The 15,443-nt window shown below is 36.1% G+C and overlaps 1 protein-coding gene across 12 annotated transcripts in view; it reads left to right on the top strand.

The window, feature by feature from the left end:
* Positions 1 to 15,443, top strand: part of TSGA10 (testis specific 10) — a 151,988-nt gene that overhangs the window by 57,320 nt on the left and 79,225 nt on the right. For all 12 annotated transcript variants that reach the window (XM_008008145.3, XM_038004191.2, XM_008008140.3 and 9 more), the window contains 5 exons: positions 1,988 to 2,103; positions 4,475 to 4,629; positions 10,514 to 10,569; positions 11,710 to 11,878; positions 14,836 to 14,946. In XM_008008145.3, coding sequence (XP_008006336.2) covers positions 1,988 to 2,103; positions 4,475 to 4,629; positions 10,514 to 10,569; positions 11,710 to 11,878; positions 14,836 to 14,946 — 607 coding nt within the window. The remainder of the gene's footprint in view (positions 1 to 1,987; positions 2,104 to 4,474; positions 4,630 to 10,513; positions 10,570 to 11,709; positions 11,879 to 14,835; positions 14,947 to 15,443) is intronic.

The following is a 15,443-nucleotide window of genomic DNA, read 5'->3' as shown; positions in this document are numbered from 1 at the left end:
GATGTATACTCTTCACCCACTTTCCCATAATGATTACATTTTGTATCACTATAGTACAGTATCAAAGCCAGAAAATTGACATTGGTACAATGTCTGTGCATAGTTCTGCACAGTTCTGTCATTTTATCACATATGTAGTTTCATGTAACTACTACCACATTCAAGACACAAAATGTCTGTTACCACAAAAATACCCCTCATGCTACTCCATTACTGTCACATCTCCTCTTCCCCAACCATGATCCCTAATATCTGACGCTAATCTGTTTTCCAACTCTGTAATTTTGTCATTTCAAGAATGTTATAGGAATAGAATCATACAGATGTGATTTTCAAGATTTGCTTGCCATTGAGATCCAGCCGAGTATTAAATTTTGCTACTTTTTAATATTGCTGAGTAACATTCCATAGTATGAATGTACCATAATTTGTTCAGCGATTCACCTGGTGGGGGACATTTTCATTGTCTCCAGGTTATGGCTGTTAAAAATAAGGTAGAGCATATGCATTTAATATAATTATTGGCAGAGCTCAATTCTCCATGTTAGTTTTTGGGGATGTTTTTCGTTTGTTTCTTTCCACTGTTTGTCATGTCTCTGTTTTTGTTTTCATGCCTTTTCATGGATTACTTGACATTTTTTAGAATCCCATTTTTGATATCTGTAGTATTTTTGAGTGTCTATAGACTTTTCAGTGGTTGCTCTGTGAATTGCCCTTACTTATCACCATCCCCTGGTGTCACATTTTACCAGTTTGAATGAAGTATAGAAATCTTGCCTCCTTTTAAGTCCTTTTATCCTCCCCCATTTATAATTGTCTTAATAGATACAGATTAATACCTCTTTAGTCTTGGATGTCATCTTTTATTAGCTATTATTTTTGTTGAATATTGTCTTTATTCTTCCCTACTGGCATTTTGATTTGGTAAATATTGGACCTTCTTATTCTGTCTTTTATGTCTGTTAACCTTTATTTTGTATTTTTTCATTGTTTTATTTGTGCTCTAATATAGGACCTCTGATCTGTTTTTTCCCCCCAGTTTACCAGTTATCTCTTTGGCAGTGTCTAGTCTGTATTTTTAACTTGTCCACTGAGTTTTGTAATCTTTAAAATTTTGATATTAGTTTAACTTTGTGAAGTTCTGTTTGGTTCTTTTCCAAATGTGTTGATTTTTTTATATATGCTATTACTTATATGTTTGTATTTAAACACATGTGTTTCTAAGTTTCTATTTGATAGTGCTGTAGTCTGAAGTTCTTAGGGATCTAATTTAGTTTGTGTGTCTTTTGACTCCCACTAAGGTTGGATTGTTTCTTGATGTATTTTTAAATTTTGAATTATGAGATCATTTTCCATAGGCTTTTGTCTGGGGTTTAGTTCTGTGCTTGGGTTGAGAGCATGCCTCTGGAGTTTTGTGAGGGGTTCCTGATTATATGACCAATCAGGAACCAAATTTTATTTTGATGTTTTAGATTGAGATTAAGACTCTTTGTTATTATTATTTTCCTGAGCCTAGCAGCAATTGACAAGGTGTTTTTCTCTAGTTTGACCTTCTCACTGATGGTATATCGCTCTGTATTTACATGGGACACCTCAGTTCTATTTCTTGTGTTGCAGACATCTGTATGGCCTCATCTTGTTATCTGAATTAAAACATAAAACCCAAGGCTGTTGAGGCAGACAAACCCCAACCATAGCTAACATAATGGTTCCTAATCTGATTGCTCTGATTTGGCATTAAGGGACCTAGGGAAGGTAGTATTACCAAAATGCTAATAGTAGCTTATATTGGAGTAGTGGATTGAAGATCCCTTCTTACCGTTTATTTTTTAAACTTCCTAGTTTTGTAATGAAAATATTAAAACTGTATAAAGATATTAAGAGGAAATAAGTATATTAGTGTCCTTAAAAGTTTTTAGATTTAAACACACTACAAAATGACAAAACAAAAATTTCAGAATTAGTTTTATTATTAAAATATTTGCAGACTTTTGTATGAAAACACAGAAAAAGATCTTTCTGATACTCAGCGACACCTTGCTAAGAAAAAATATGAGCTACAGCTTACTCAGGAGAAAATTATGTGCTTGGATGAAAAAATTGGTGAGTTTTTTTCTCCTGATATTACTTTTAGTTTTTCTTAAGTTTGGTAGCAAAGATATGTTTTCTTCTCTTCAGTATAACATAGATAAACTTGGAAACAAGCCCTTAACTAAGTTTATGAATAAAAAATAATAGAAAAATTCATTTTTTTGACAGCAAATTTTTTTAGATTTAGCACCATAAGTACTTAGTGAAAGTTAAAATTTGTTTGTAAACTTATGATAACTTAAATTTGAATTTTTTGTGTAATGTAGCTTGTCCATAGCTGCTGTAATGAAACATAGTATTTATATATTACTTTTGGTGGAAAGTGTACATATGGTTAGTTATGTCTATGATATTACTGGGGTTTGTAGAGAAAGTTACTTTTTTAAAGTTTCCTATTTATGTTTCTTATTAGTGATCAGTATGAAAATATGGTCAAAACTTAATCTTATAGGGTAAAATTTTGGTCAGGGCTATAAAAGAGCCTATTTTAAAGTAGAGGAAATATTGTTAACATGCTATTATATAGTTCAAGAATGTCTGGTATAAACAACTAGGTAGGTGGAGATACTATGTATCAAACCAGGAAATATTAAAACAGAAATATAAAAGGTAATATTGAAGGAGAACTCATATTTGGGTATTTTAAGTCCCAATAAAGATCTAAGGTAAGTAGTTGAATATTTAAATTTGTGTCTCAGAAGAGAAAGATACATATTTGGGACACATCAGCATATAAATGATATTTTAAAACCATGACATTACCTAGGGAAATGTAGAGAATGAGGAGAAGAGGATCCAGGACTGAGTAAGAAGAAGCCAAAGAAGTAGGAAGAAGACCCAGAAGTGAGTGTTATTTTGGAAGACCAGAAAGCGAAGTGTTTTTAAAAGGGGAGGATATGATCAATTGTCAGACACTTTTGAGAAGTGAAATAAGTGAGGCTAAAAAAAATTTTTATTGGATTCGGCACATGGGAAGATTTGGTAACACCAAAAAATAAACGTTTGAATGGAGTGTTGGATGTAGAAGATAGAGTGGGTTGAGGAATAAATGGGAAGTGAAGTCGGGACAGAAAAGAAGTCTCTCAAGAAGTTTGGCTATTAAAGGGTAGCAAGAAAATAGGGTAATAGTTTGAGTGGGCTGTTAGGTTGATAATTTTTTTAAGCTAGGAGATACTAGAGTTATTTTAGAGATGTATTGATTGTTTGATTGCCAGTGGGAATGAATCAGATATCAGGACACACGAAACATGTGGGTTGCCTTAAAGGCAATTCTGCCTGCAAAAAGAGACATGGCGTATTCTCCAGTACTATATAGATCAAGTTTTTGGCATATGACAATATGGTATTATCTCCCTTAGCACTGCTCCTGGATGGACCTCACAGGTATTAACCTAGTAGGGATTAATCTTGAAGTCTGGTCTAACAGAGCTTCCCTTGTAGAGCTCTAGACCGGTGGTTCTCAAACTTTCATCTGTGTCAGAACCTTGAGAGCTAATAAAGATCACTGGAGCCAGCCTCCTTGAAGTAGGCTAGGACCAGAGCTTTTGTGTCTCTATCAGTTTCTGTAGGTAAATCTAATACCTTAGAACCCCTACTCTAGATGAGTGGTTCTCAATCCTCATTATACATTAGAATAACTGGGGAAAGAAGGAGTTTCTAAAACATAAATTGCTGTGCCCACCCCCAGAATTTCTGTTTCAGTAGGTCTGGAGTAGAGGCCTAAGAATGTACATTTCCCAGGTGATGCTGATGGTGCTGGTTGAGAAGCCACAACTGGAAAACTCTTCTTCTATACCAATCATTCAGGCCTTCAACACTGACACTGGCTTGCAAGAGTTCTCACAAATTGAATCATACTTCCTGGGATGAATTTTTTTTTTCCTGGGAATTTTTATAACACTATTTTAGAAATATCAGACTATTAGAAGATATTTTATTTTAAAGACTTAATTGAATATTTTATTAAGATTTGTTACTTACCAACTTTTTATACAACAGTGCTTCTAGGCTAGAGGGAGGGGAGGGGAAACTAGAGGGGAGAAATGCCACCGATTGTTTTGATATTCCACTTACTTCATCCACCCACTCTCTCTTTTCCCATCATACATGTAAGTCTACTTTGAGAACTTGCAATATAGAGCTTTCCTTCACTATTCTAATTCATTGGTATTGTGCTTTTGTGTTTATGCACCATTTAGAGTTTTGTAATTCACTGTAGGTTTTAATCAAAAAAGCATTTTTTAATTTGGGATATAGCACTCATTGTTAGTAATTGAATATAATACATTAGAAGTAAGGAGAACTTCAAAAAGTACGATAATCTGCTTGAAATAGAAAAAAAATTATTTTGATTAAAGCAACACTTTTATGATTGCATATTTAGATAATTTCACAAGGCAAAATATTGCACAGCGAGAAGAAATCAGCATTCTTGGTGGAACCCTCAATGATCTGGCTAAAGAAAAGGAATGCCTGCAAGCATGTTTGGATAAAAAATCTGAGAATATTGCATCCCTTGGAGAGAGTTTGGCAATGAAAGTATGTTCTGAGAACTGTGGTTTATAAGGAACGTTTAAATGAAATGTTAAATGTTAAACTATGGTTTAAAAACTAGAATCTGAATAAAATATTCTAATTTTCTCAAATTTTTTTTTTCTAGAGAGTTGAAACTTCAAAATCTGACTGAAATATTTTAAGATAGTCTTAGGAAGCATGTGTACAAATCCAGTAGTTAATATTTTAAGTTGATTTTTCTATCATGAATTAGTAATTAACATTAACTGACAAGAACTAATTCAGGTATCAAAATATAAAGCATGACAATAAAGTAGTGAGACTAATTTCTTCTTAAAAGCATATTTTCAGGTAGTTACCCTTTGTAATAGTGTTTAGAACTAGGAGAACTCTTTTCTTTCCCTTCCTTCCTTCCTTCCTTCCTTCCTTCCTTCCTTCCTTCCTTCCTTCCTTCCTTCTTTCTTTCCTTCCTTCCTTCCTTCCTTCCTTCCTTCCTTCCTTCCTTTCCTTCTTTTTCTTTCCTTCCTTCCTTCCTTCTTTCTTTCTTTCTCTTTCTTCCTTTCTCTCTTCTCTCTCTCTCTTCTTCCTTTCTCTCTTTCTCTCTCTTTCTCTCTTTCTTTCTCTCTTTCTTTCTCTCTCTCTTTCTCTTTCTTTCTCTCTCTCTCTCTTTCTTTCTCTCTCTCTTTCTCTCCTTCCTTCCTTCTTTCCTTCTTTCCTTCTTCTCTTTCTTTCCTTCTTTCCTTCTCTTCCTTCCTTCCTTCCTTCCTTCCTTCCTTCCTTCCTTCCTTCCTTTCTTTCTTTCTTTCTTTCTTTCTTTCTTTCTTTCTTTCTTTCTTTCTTTCTTTCTTTCTTTCTTTCTTTCTTTCTTTCCCCTTCCTTCCTTCCTTCCTTCCTTCCTTCCTTCCTTCCTTCCTTCCTTCCTTCCTTCCTTCCTTCCTTCCTTCCTTCCTTCCTTCCTTCCTTCTTCCCTTCCTTCCTTCCTTCCTTCCTTCCTTCTTCCCTCCCGTTCTGTTGCCCAGGCTGGAGTGCAGTGGCCGGATCCTCGGCTCCTGCAACCTCCGCCTCCCGGGTTCACGCCATTCTCCTGCCTCAGCCTCCCGAGTAGCTGGGACTACAGGCGCCGCCACCTCGCCCGGCTAGTTTTTTGTATTTTTAGTAGAGACGGGGTTTCACCGTGTGAGCCAGGATGGTCTCGATCTCCTGACCTCGTGATCCGCCCGTCTCGGCCTCCCAAAGTGCTGGGATTACAGGCGTGAGCCACTGCGCCCGGCCCTAGGAGCACACTTTTACATCATCCCCAGGCTTTGATGATAGGTCACGTAGGACTGATGAATAAAGCTGGATGATAACCTCCATCCCACATTTTTGTTGTTGAAAAAAGATGTTGCTGGCCGCGTGCAGACCGGGCGCGGTGGCTCAAGCCTGTAATCCCAGCACTTTGGGAGGCCGAGGCGGGCGGATCACGAGGTCAGGAGATCGAGACCATCCTGGCTAACACGGTGAAACCCCGTCTCTACTAAAAATACAAAAAACTAGCCGGGCGTGGTGGCGGCGCCTGTAGTCCCAGCTACTCGGGAGGCTGAGGCAGGAGAATGGTGTGAACCCAGAAGGTGGAGCTTGCAGTGAGCCGAGATCCAGCCACCGCACTCCAGCCTGGCGAGCGAGACTCCGTCTCAAAAACAAAAAAAAAAAAACAAAGAAACTGAGGGTGAGGCCGGGCATGGTGGCACACCCCTGTAGTCTCAGCTACTTGGGAGGATGAGGCAGGAGTATCACTTGAGCCTGGGAGGTGGACGTTGCAATGAGCCTAGTTTGTGCCGTCCTACTCCAGCCTGCATGACAGAGCAAGACTCTGTCTCAAAAAAAAAAAAAAAAAAAAAGTGAATGGTATGCTTTCTCAAAGCCTCTAGTGTAATAAGGAGAGAAAGGTACTGTTATGGTAGAATGTATTAAGTGCCATAATGACATATGCACAACGTGTTGTTGGAATTGGGCAAAAACACACGTGATTCAGCCTGGGAGTTGGGTTAAGGGAGGAGGAAGGTCTGGAAAAACCTTCCATTAAGTAAGTGATGGTGCCTGGACTGCCCTGAAAAATGACTAGATAGTAGTCAGGAGAATATTTAGGGGAAGAAGACAATGAGAAAGGGTGATCCAGACAGGTCGAACAGCTTAAGTGAGAGTCCAGTGGCTTTCATGAGAGCATTTCATGACACTGCCTGATAGTTTTCCCTGGCCAGAGAACAGGTTGTAGAGAGATACATATGGGAGGGCAAAGAAAAGATGGGATAGGCAGACAGTCCCTTCTCTGCTATGATGCTAATTGCAGCCTTATAGTGCATGTATGTGTGTGTGTATATGTATGTATATATCCCATCTCTTCATATATCTAGATCTATATATATAGATCTAGATATATGAAGAGATATATATAAAAAGATGGGATATAGATATATGAAGAGATAGGATAGATAAGGAAAAATCATAAAAGTACATGTGATGTTTAGTGTGAGCTCTGTCATTGTGGATATTGAGGGTCACTGAAATAATGATAATGAAATGTTACAATTAGGTATTTATTTTGTAACAAATATTCTGGCATTTTAAAATTTATATGAGAGATGGATTATAGGGAAATGAGAATAGTGACAGGGACACTAGTTAAGAAAACAGTGTTGAGACCTATATTAGAATAGTAGAGAATAGTAGGAGTATCAGTGAGAGAAATAGATCTCTTAAGGAAGTAAAATTAACAAGGTGTGGTTTCTGGCTTAAGAATCACATGGATAATTCCTATGTATGAAAGAAGAAACAGGAACTAGAACAGGCTTACAAAGGAAAGTTATTGACATGTTGAGTTTGAATTGTCTTTGGGATATGTAGGTGAAATATTGAAATATTCAAAGGCTCTTGGATTTTTAGGTTTGGAGAAAACTTTAATTAAAGTTAATAGATTTGGGAATCATGGACATAATTGAGGTCATCAAAGGACATGAGATGGTAACTACTTGTGGAAAAGGCTGACTCGTTTTTGAAATTTTAGGTTTCTTTAGGTGGAATTTTGCTTCTCTTTGTATTCAAAACATTTCTGAATATTTAAGCATTATTTCCTCTCAAAACACATTTAGAAACAAAATTCTTCACATCTTTCAAAATCTCATTTTCTTGTGCTATATCTAATATTTCACATTTCTTCCATTCTGCTAACTGTACCAGTGTTATATTTCTTTCACAAACAATATTGAGTTACAAGTCTACTTCAAAATCAAGAACTTTGTATAAGATTTTATGAAAGTAAACACATCCATCGTCTGTAGGGAAAATATCTTGTAAGGTAGTGTTAGGCAATCAAAAGAGGAAATGTTCTCTGCAATGATATGTCAGAGCTGAACTAACAAAGGCCACTCGGTGAAAACTAATACTGTTCACATGGAGATTACAGAAATAAATTAGCATGGAAAAGTCTACATTATAGTGAATAAAGTGATTTTTTTCCTGGTATTCATGGTTTAAAAAAATGTTTTACTACTTGCTAACAATTAAAGTTAGAAAACTCAGTAGCAACTTCATAGATTTTTGGTTAAGAAAAGCCAGAATTATTTGAATAATGTTATAGTTTATTTTTTCTAAATATACTTAGCACCATCCTGTGCAGACTGAATTTTGACGGTTAACATGAATCTACGTCCCTAGTTGGACAACATATGAGGTTGAATACGGAATATTAAATATTATTTTAAAAATTGTTAAACATTGAAGTTGTACAAGGAGTACATCTTAGAACATACTGAGGTTGTACAAGGAGTGATGGCACACTTGAGAAATGGTGGTGTTAAGGTCGTATTAAGAGAAAAATAGGCTAAGAGGATATATTATTGGATTTAACCCAGAAATTTTGTTGCCCTGGATACTTTACAATGTTTCTAGATAATCTTTTTTTTTTTTTTAAGATGCGTTTATATTGATAAAGCGAAGCCCTTTTTAGGCTTATCAAACATATTTTAAGGTTAATCAAGAAAGGAATTTCTTTTTTTTTTTTTTTTATTGAGACAGAGTCTCTGTCGCCCTGGCTAGAGTACAGTGACACAGTCTCGGCTCACTGCAACCCTTACCTCCCGAGTTCAAGCGATTCTCCTGCCTCAGTCTCCTGAGTAAGTGGGATTATAGGCACCCACCACCACACTCGGCTGATTTTTGTATTTTCAGTAGAGACGGGGTTTCACCATGTTGGTCAGGCTGGTCTTGAACTCCTGACCTCGTGTTCCACCTGCCTCACCCTCTCAAAGTGCTGGGATTACAGGCGTGACCCACCGCACTCGGCCTCAAGTAAGGACTTTCAGAAGCACTAGTTCAACTAGCTTTTCAGAATTTGTTTTAGAAATGTATTAAATTATATTTCAAAAATGTGTAAACATTCCATTTTAAGGAGTATTTTGTCTTTTAGTTTTTCCTTCATTGGCTTGTCCTTCTTGAAGGAGTTTAACTTTTTTTTTTTAATGCATATTTTAACAACACACCAGCATCCATTACTGCCAGATGTGGAATCTGTACCATTCCATGAGAAAGCAGAATGGGAAACTGTAGCTAAAAATACCCTAGAGGAGAGCACATGAATAAGGGAAGATAGCACGCACACATACACACGCAAGTGTGTGCAAAACTAACGCTAAAGAAACAGGAACAGCCAGGCGCAGTGGCTCATGCCTGTAGTCCCAGCACTTGGGAGGCAGATGCAGGTGGATCGCTTAGTCAGGAGTATGAGACCAGCCTGGCCAACATAGTGAAACCCCATCTCTACTAAGAATACAAAAATTAGCTGGGTGTGGTGGCGCACGCCTGTAATCCCAGCTTCTCAGGAGGCTGAGCCAGGAGAATCACTTGAACCCAGGAGGGGGAAGTTACAGTGAACCGAGATGGCGCCCTTGCACTCCAGCCTGGACATCAAGAGCAAAACTCCGTCTCAAAAAAAAAAAAAAAAGGAAACAGGAACAGAATTGGTTGGAAAATATAGGTTTGAGTTTTTAAAAATCTTTTTACTTGGTGACTTAAGATTTGAAAATTCAAAGAGCAAGGTGAAATCCAGTTATTACTTAGTGAAATAACTTTCTTACTTTTTTAGGGCTAATGTTAGCTCTAAGTATCTGTTTATAGTTGGACTAGTTCAGGGTCAATGGAAGTTTTAAAAAGAGGTGTGGGATTGGTATTAAAGGCATTAAGATACTCAAACTCATCTCTGCCTTGACTGACTCTGCTACTTTTACTCCCTCACCACGCCTTTAAAAAAGGAAAATATAAATAGTTTGTTTTTCTTACCTTTGCTCTAGGCCTAATGCTTACCTCCTTATTAGCTCACACCTAAATATCAGTAGTATACTTCTATACGTAATTGGATTGGAACAGCTTTTTGAAGATTTTGTTGCTGGCTAATATAAATAATATACTTAATCAAAATTATTCTTAAATACTAAATTTAGGTATACATGATTGGCTTCTCTGGGTTTTATAACATAAAGAATGTGATCAAGAGAACCAGTTCTAATCCCAGTATAAAATGCCAATATCCAATGCCAAACCATTGGTTTGCCTCCAAAAACAGGTGGTTATAGGGTGTTCTTGTGTTCCTGGGCGACTTCACAAACTATCTTTTAAGAAAGAATTTGATATACTGATCTCATATAATTACACCTAAGTATAGCCTTTACTTTAATGAACATAATCTATTTTTACCCCATGCAAATATTCATGTTGATATACTAGACTTTAAAGTATGGAAAAGAATAGGACATACATGTTTTTAAAACCAAATGGAAACCTAAAGGGAAGGGGAAATTTTCTTTTTGTTCATTCAATTTTAACAGAAATAACAGCTTAAGATTTTTTTTATTTAATACTTATATTATTTTTCAAGGAAAAGACCATTTCAGGCATGAAGAATATCATTGCTGAGATGGAACAGGCATCAAGGTAAATCAGTCATTCAACAAATATTGGAGCACTTACTGGGGGGCCAAGTACCATGTTAGGTACAAAGATAGTAAGAAACAAGGGGCTTAGTGATACATGTAAGGTGCTAACTCTCTCATCAAAGGAGGTCTAAGTCTGTCTAGGGAACTAGAAGAGGGGATGGTGTTTGCCAAGTAAAGTAAGGGGAAGGGAAGGGCATTCAAAGTAGAAAGAATAGCAAAGAACCACACATCACGTTCGCAAGCCTCTTGACCTACAAGTGGGTTGAGTGTTATTGAAACCTAGAGCGTGAGGGGAGAAGTGAAGGGACAAGGCTAAATAGGCAGGCAGAGGCTTGTGTTATAGGCAAATGAGTATTGATTATATTCTTGGGGCAATAAGAAATCATTAAAGAATTCTGAGGAGATTTTTGTGTTAGAAAGATACCCAAGCAGAAGAGGTGATGATAAATTGGGGTTTAGGAGCTGTGGGACAGAAGGAGTGAAGTGCTTTTATATGAAGGAGAGACACTAGGAAAATGCCAAGTTTCTGGCAAGGGATGAATACTGAACATGAAGAAAGTATCAGGAGAAAAAATAATTTTACCTCTGAATTCGAAGAACCTTTGGGACCTTATTGTAGACATGTCTAGTAAGCAGTTAAATGTAAGTCTGGGGTATAACAGAGGGGCTAAAGCTGGAGATAATTATTTTGGAGTCATTGGGTATAGATGGGGTTGGGAACCATGGATATGAATAGAGTTTGTCTGAGAGAAAGGCTAGAGTGAGAATAATTGAGAGGCTAAGGCTTGGGCCCTTTAATTAATTTTTAAGCGGGCAGTGGAAGAGGAACCTGTAAAGGAGACTAAGCCATAACAGAGGTAGGATGAAACCCTTGCTATTACTTGATGTCAGAAGTTTTGAAATATTTGGCAAATCATTGATTATTATGTATACTTAGTATGCTTTTCATAGTGCAATGATGGCAACATTGAGAAACTCTAATGCACTGTCTTTGCAGTATTTATTCCTATAAATTCAATTGTGTTTAAAATCTCTTCAAATGTTTTCATGTTAACTGTCCATCTTCTGTCTTGTGAGAATTTGTTGCTCTGTTTCAGTAAAATGTCTCTTCTTATGTACTCTTTGATTTGTGGAATAGACAGTCTACTGAGGCCCTAATTATGTGTGAACAAGACATTTCCAGAATGCGTCGGCAACTGGATGAGACAAACGATGAGCTGGCCCAGATCGCCAGGGAAAGAGATATCTTGGCTCATGACAATGACAATCTCCAAGAACAGTTTGCTAAAGCCAAACAAGAAAACCAGGTACACTTGTTCCTAGAATTATTTTCTCCAAGAAAAAAAAAATACGCATTTCTTGTGAGGAACAGCCCTCATTTCATTTTATAGAAGAGCTCAGATACTGGAACTAGCCTTTTTTTTTTTTTTTTTTTTTAAATAACAAAATAGGCCACATAATTTTTCAATGGAACTCTCAGACACAAAGGGTTAAATATTAAAGACAAGAGAGAACAGGGCTATATTTGTATTAAATCTTAGTACTTCCTTACTGAAGGACAAATATTTGAATAATCAACAAATGAGAATAAAAACCTTGAGAACCCTTAAAGAATAGGTTTTCTTTAAAAATGGACTACGTATAATTCTGTTTTAAGTATGAATGTATGGACTGGCCCTTGTTTTTTGGTCCTCATTAGCACTGTGATTCTTTTTAGGAAAGTTCCTCTTATAATTACTCTTTCTTCCTAAGGCAATATATTTAAGTCTAATCTGCAGTTCTCATTTCCAATAACATTTATTTTAACTTGAACATTTAAAAATCCTATTTGGAAAATTTCTTCCCTTCTCAAAATTTTTAAGACCAAATGATTTCCCCCACTTTGATATGACTTTCAGTGTATTTAGTTTGCATCCTGAAAGTCTGTATTGTTTAACTGTTAAAGATTATTAATTTACTTAAACAGCTATAAAGATGTAATACTTTGTTAATTATAAAAAATTATCTGAAAGGTTGAAGTTTTTTTTTTTTAAAGTTAATGAATAATGGGATCCTGGAACAGAAAAAGGACATTATGTAAAAAAGGAAGGAACTCTGAATAAAGTATGGACTTTAGATAATAATTTATCAATATTGGTTTATTAATTGTGACATATGTACCATTCTAATGTAAAATGTTAACAACAGAGGTGCTCTTTATACTGTCTTCACAACTTTTCTGTAAATCCAAAACTATTCTAAAAGTTTATTAAAAAAATTAATGAATAGCAATAAAAACCAAAAGATGGGAATTTATAAGGTCTGCCTTTGTGTACTCTTTACAGCTACAGCATATGGGCTAAAGGTGGATATATCTTATTTATGAAAACCCAGAAATTTAGTTTCTATTTTTTTGATTGGTTTAGAAGTGGAACCTTATTATAGGAAGTCTTTTTTTCTAAACAAAAAGTTAAGAGTTTAAAAAAGTCCCCATGTTTTTAACACCCAGTTAGTCACTGTTACATTTGACATATTTTTTTTATTGCTATTCAGTGCACTTACAAATTTTAACACTATTTTTACACACACTTTCTATTGTAGTGGGATAAAATCAGCTATCATTTTCTATCATGCTTTTTTCTACATGAAGAGGTAGTAGAGCCGAGTAAGGTTCACATGGGTTGAATCTCGCTCTCTGCACGTGATCATATAAACCAACTTCTCTGAGTCTCTGTAGCATCTGTAAAAACGGATAGTGACCATGGTGAAACCCCGTCTCTACTAAAAATAGAAAAAATTAGCCGGGCGCAGTGGCGGGCGCCTGTAGTCCCAGCTACTCGGGAGGCTGAGGCAGGAGAGTGGCGTGAACCCGGGAGGCGGAGCTTGCAGTGAGCCGAGATTGCGCCACCGCACTCCAGCCTGGGCGACAGAGCGAGACTCCGTCTCAAAAAAAACAAAAAAAAAACAAAAAACGGATAGTGAGACTATACCTGGAAAGCACTTACTGTACTGTCCAGTATATCACTCAAGAAATATTTTATAGCTATTTTTAGCTTACTATAATATTGTAAGCATTTTCCTGCCTTGTTCAAACTTCATAAACATTTTTTATAATCAGAAGAAAACTGTTGTCATAACAATGTACATATGTTCAAAAGTAGTTTTCTCCTTCGTTATGGTCATAGGCCCAAGGTAGAAGAGAAGTCTCTCTCTGTGGACCACAGGTTAAGAACCTGTATTGTAGAAGACTAGAAAGTGGAAACTAAGAAATTTTATCCTTGATACCACAATTTTTAACAAATTGGGATAATGAGGTATTTTTGTGTTTTAGCATGATTTTTTTTCATTTAACATAGGCAAATATTTCCCTATTTAAAATTATTATTATTATTAAAAATCATTATTATTAAAAATCATTCCAAACGTTTCTCATAGGTATGTAATATTCTATTATGTGGTTATGCCACTATGTAGATATACTGTTATTTACTGCATGATTCACTTAATGTGAATAAATATTGTCACTGTAACAAATAATGCCTTAATGACAGTATCTCATTAAATTTTATTACATTTCATTTCAGACTGAGTCACAGATTATGAGGTTTCTTTTTAATTATTATTTATTTATTTGTAGAGTTGGGTTCCCACTATGTTGTTCAGGCTGGTCTCAAACTCTTAGGCTCAAGTGATCCTCCCAAAGTGCCTGGATTACAGGAATGAGCCACCACACCCAGCTGAGCTTTCTTTTTTAAATTAAAAAAAAAATGTAAATAGACATTTTCAAATATAATGAATCCCCATGTGCCATCTCTCACCTTCAACAATAATCAACATTTTTGTCTTTCTTGTTTTTATGAGCATTTAAAAATTGTCTCTTGATATATCACCAGATACCTGATCACAGATTTGCTTTCTGCAAATCTACATTTACTCCAGCAGTACGTGGAAATGCCCATTCTTTGCCATAGCTGAACAGCTTTAAATCTGTATTAATTTGATAAGCACATAGTAATGCATTGTTTCAGTTGTAGCTTATCTTCGGTTGCTGGTAAAGTTTAGTTTTTTTCAGGTCTTATCTACTTATGCTTCCTTTTGTGAATTTCCTGTTTGGGTCATTTGCCCACTTGCTATTGGGCTCATGTGTTTTCTGGTTTTATATGAGTTTATATATTAGGTATGTTAATTTTATTTGTTCCAAGTGTTTAAAATTTTGTTTATGGTATTTTTGAGATATAGAAATTTTTTGTTTTTTTTAGTCATATGTACCTCTTTTTTCACATAGGCACTGTCCAAAAAATTGAATGACACGCATAATGAACTTAATGACATAAAGCAGAAGGTTCAAGATACGAATCTGGAGGTTAACAAGCTGAAGAACATATTAAAGTCTGAAGTATGTGTTTTTTTTCCTTTTTGCTCATGATACTTAGTTTTCACTGCGTTAATTTAGAATTGAGTATACTCAGAGGGACGGGTGAATCAAAGCTTTCTTCAACACATGGTAGATTTTAGTTTTGACAATGGTGGGTTAACTACATATTTAGAATGTTCAGAAAGATGCCTTGAGAATATGCCCCTTTTGTTTTGCGACTCTGCCACTCTAGACAAGCAGAATCTTCCTAACTGGATGATGGACGAAGGGCCAGAATCAACTTGACCTTACTTACAATGTAATTGAAAGTGGTGGGGTTTCCAATTACAGACCTCTAACAAAAGAGGTTCCACCTGATTATGTAGCAGATCAGAATTGATTACCCTGTTATAGGGCCATCTATTTTTTTAGGACCACAGGGCAGATGGTTCTCCTCACACTTCTCTGTTAGCAATCATTTGGCCAGGCACACGTATGTGACATCAGATGACTCCAGTAAGTGTGGTTCACGTGTGGCA

Source organism: Chlorocebus sabaeus, chromosome 14 (assembly GCF_047675955.1).
Source record: "Chlorocebus sabaeus isolate Y175 chromosome 14, mChlSab1.0.hap1, whole genome shotgun sequence".
In the NCBI taxonomy this organism is placed as follows: domain Eukaryota; kingdom Metazoa; phylum Chordata; class Mammalia; order Primates; family Cercopithecidae; genus Chlorocebus; species Chlorocebus sabaeus.
Note: the sequence above shows the minus strand (reverse complement) of the source record. Positions and strands in the feature narration are given on the sequence as shown.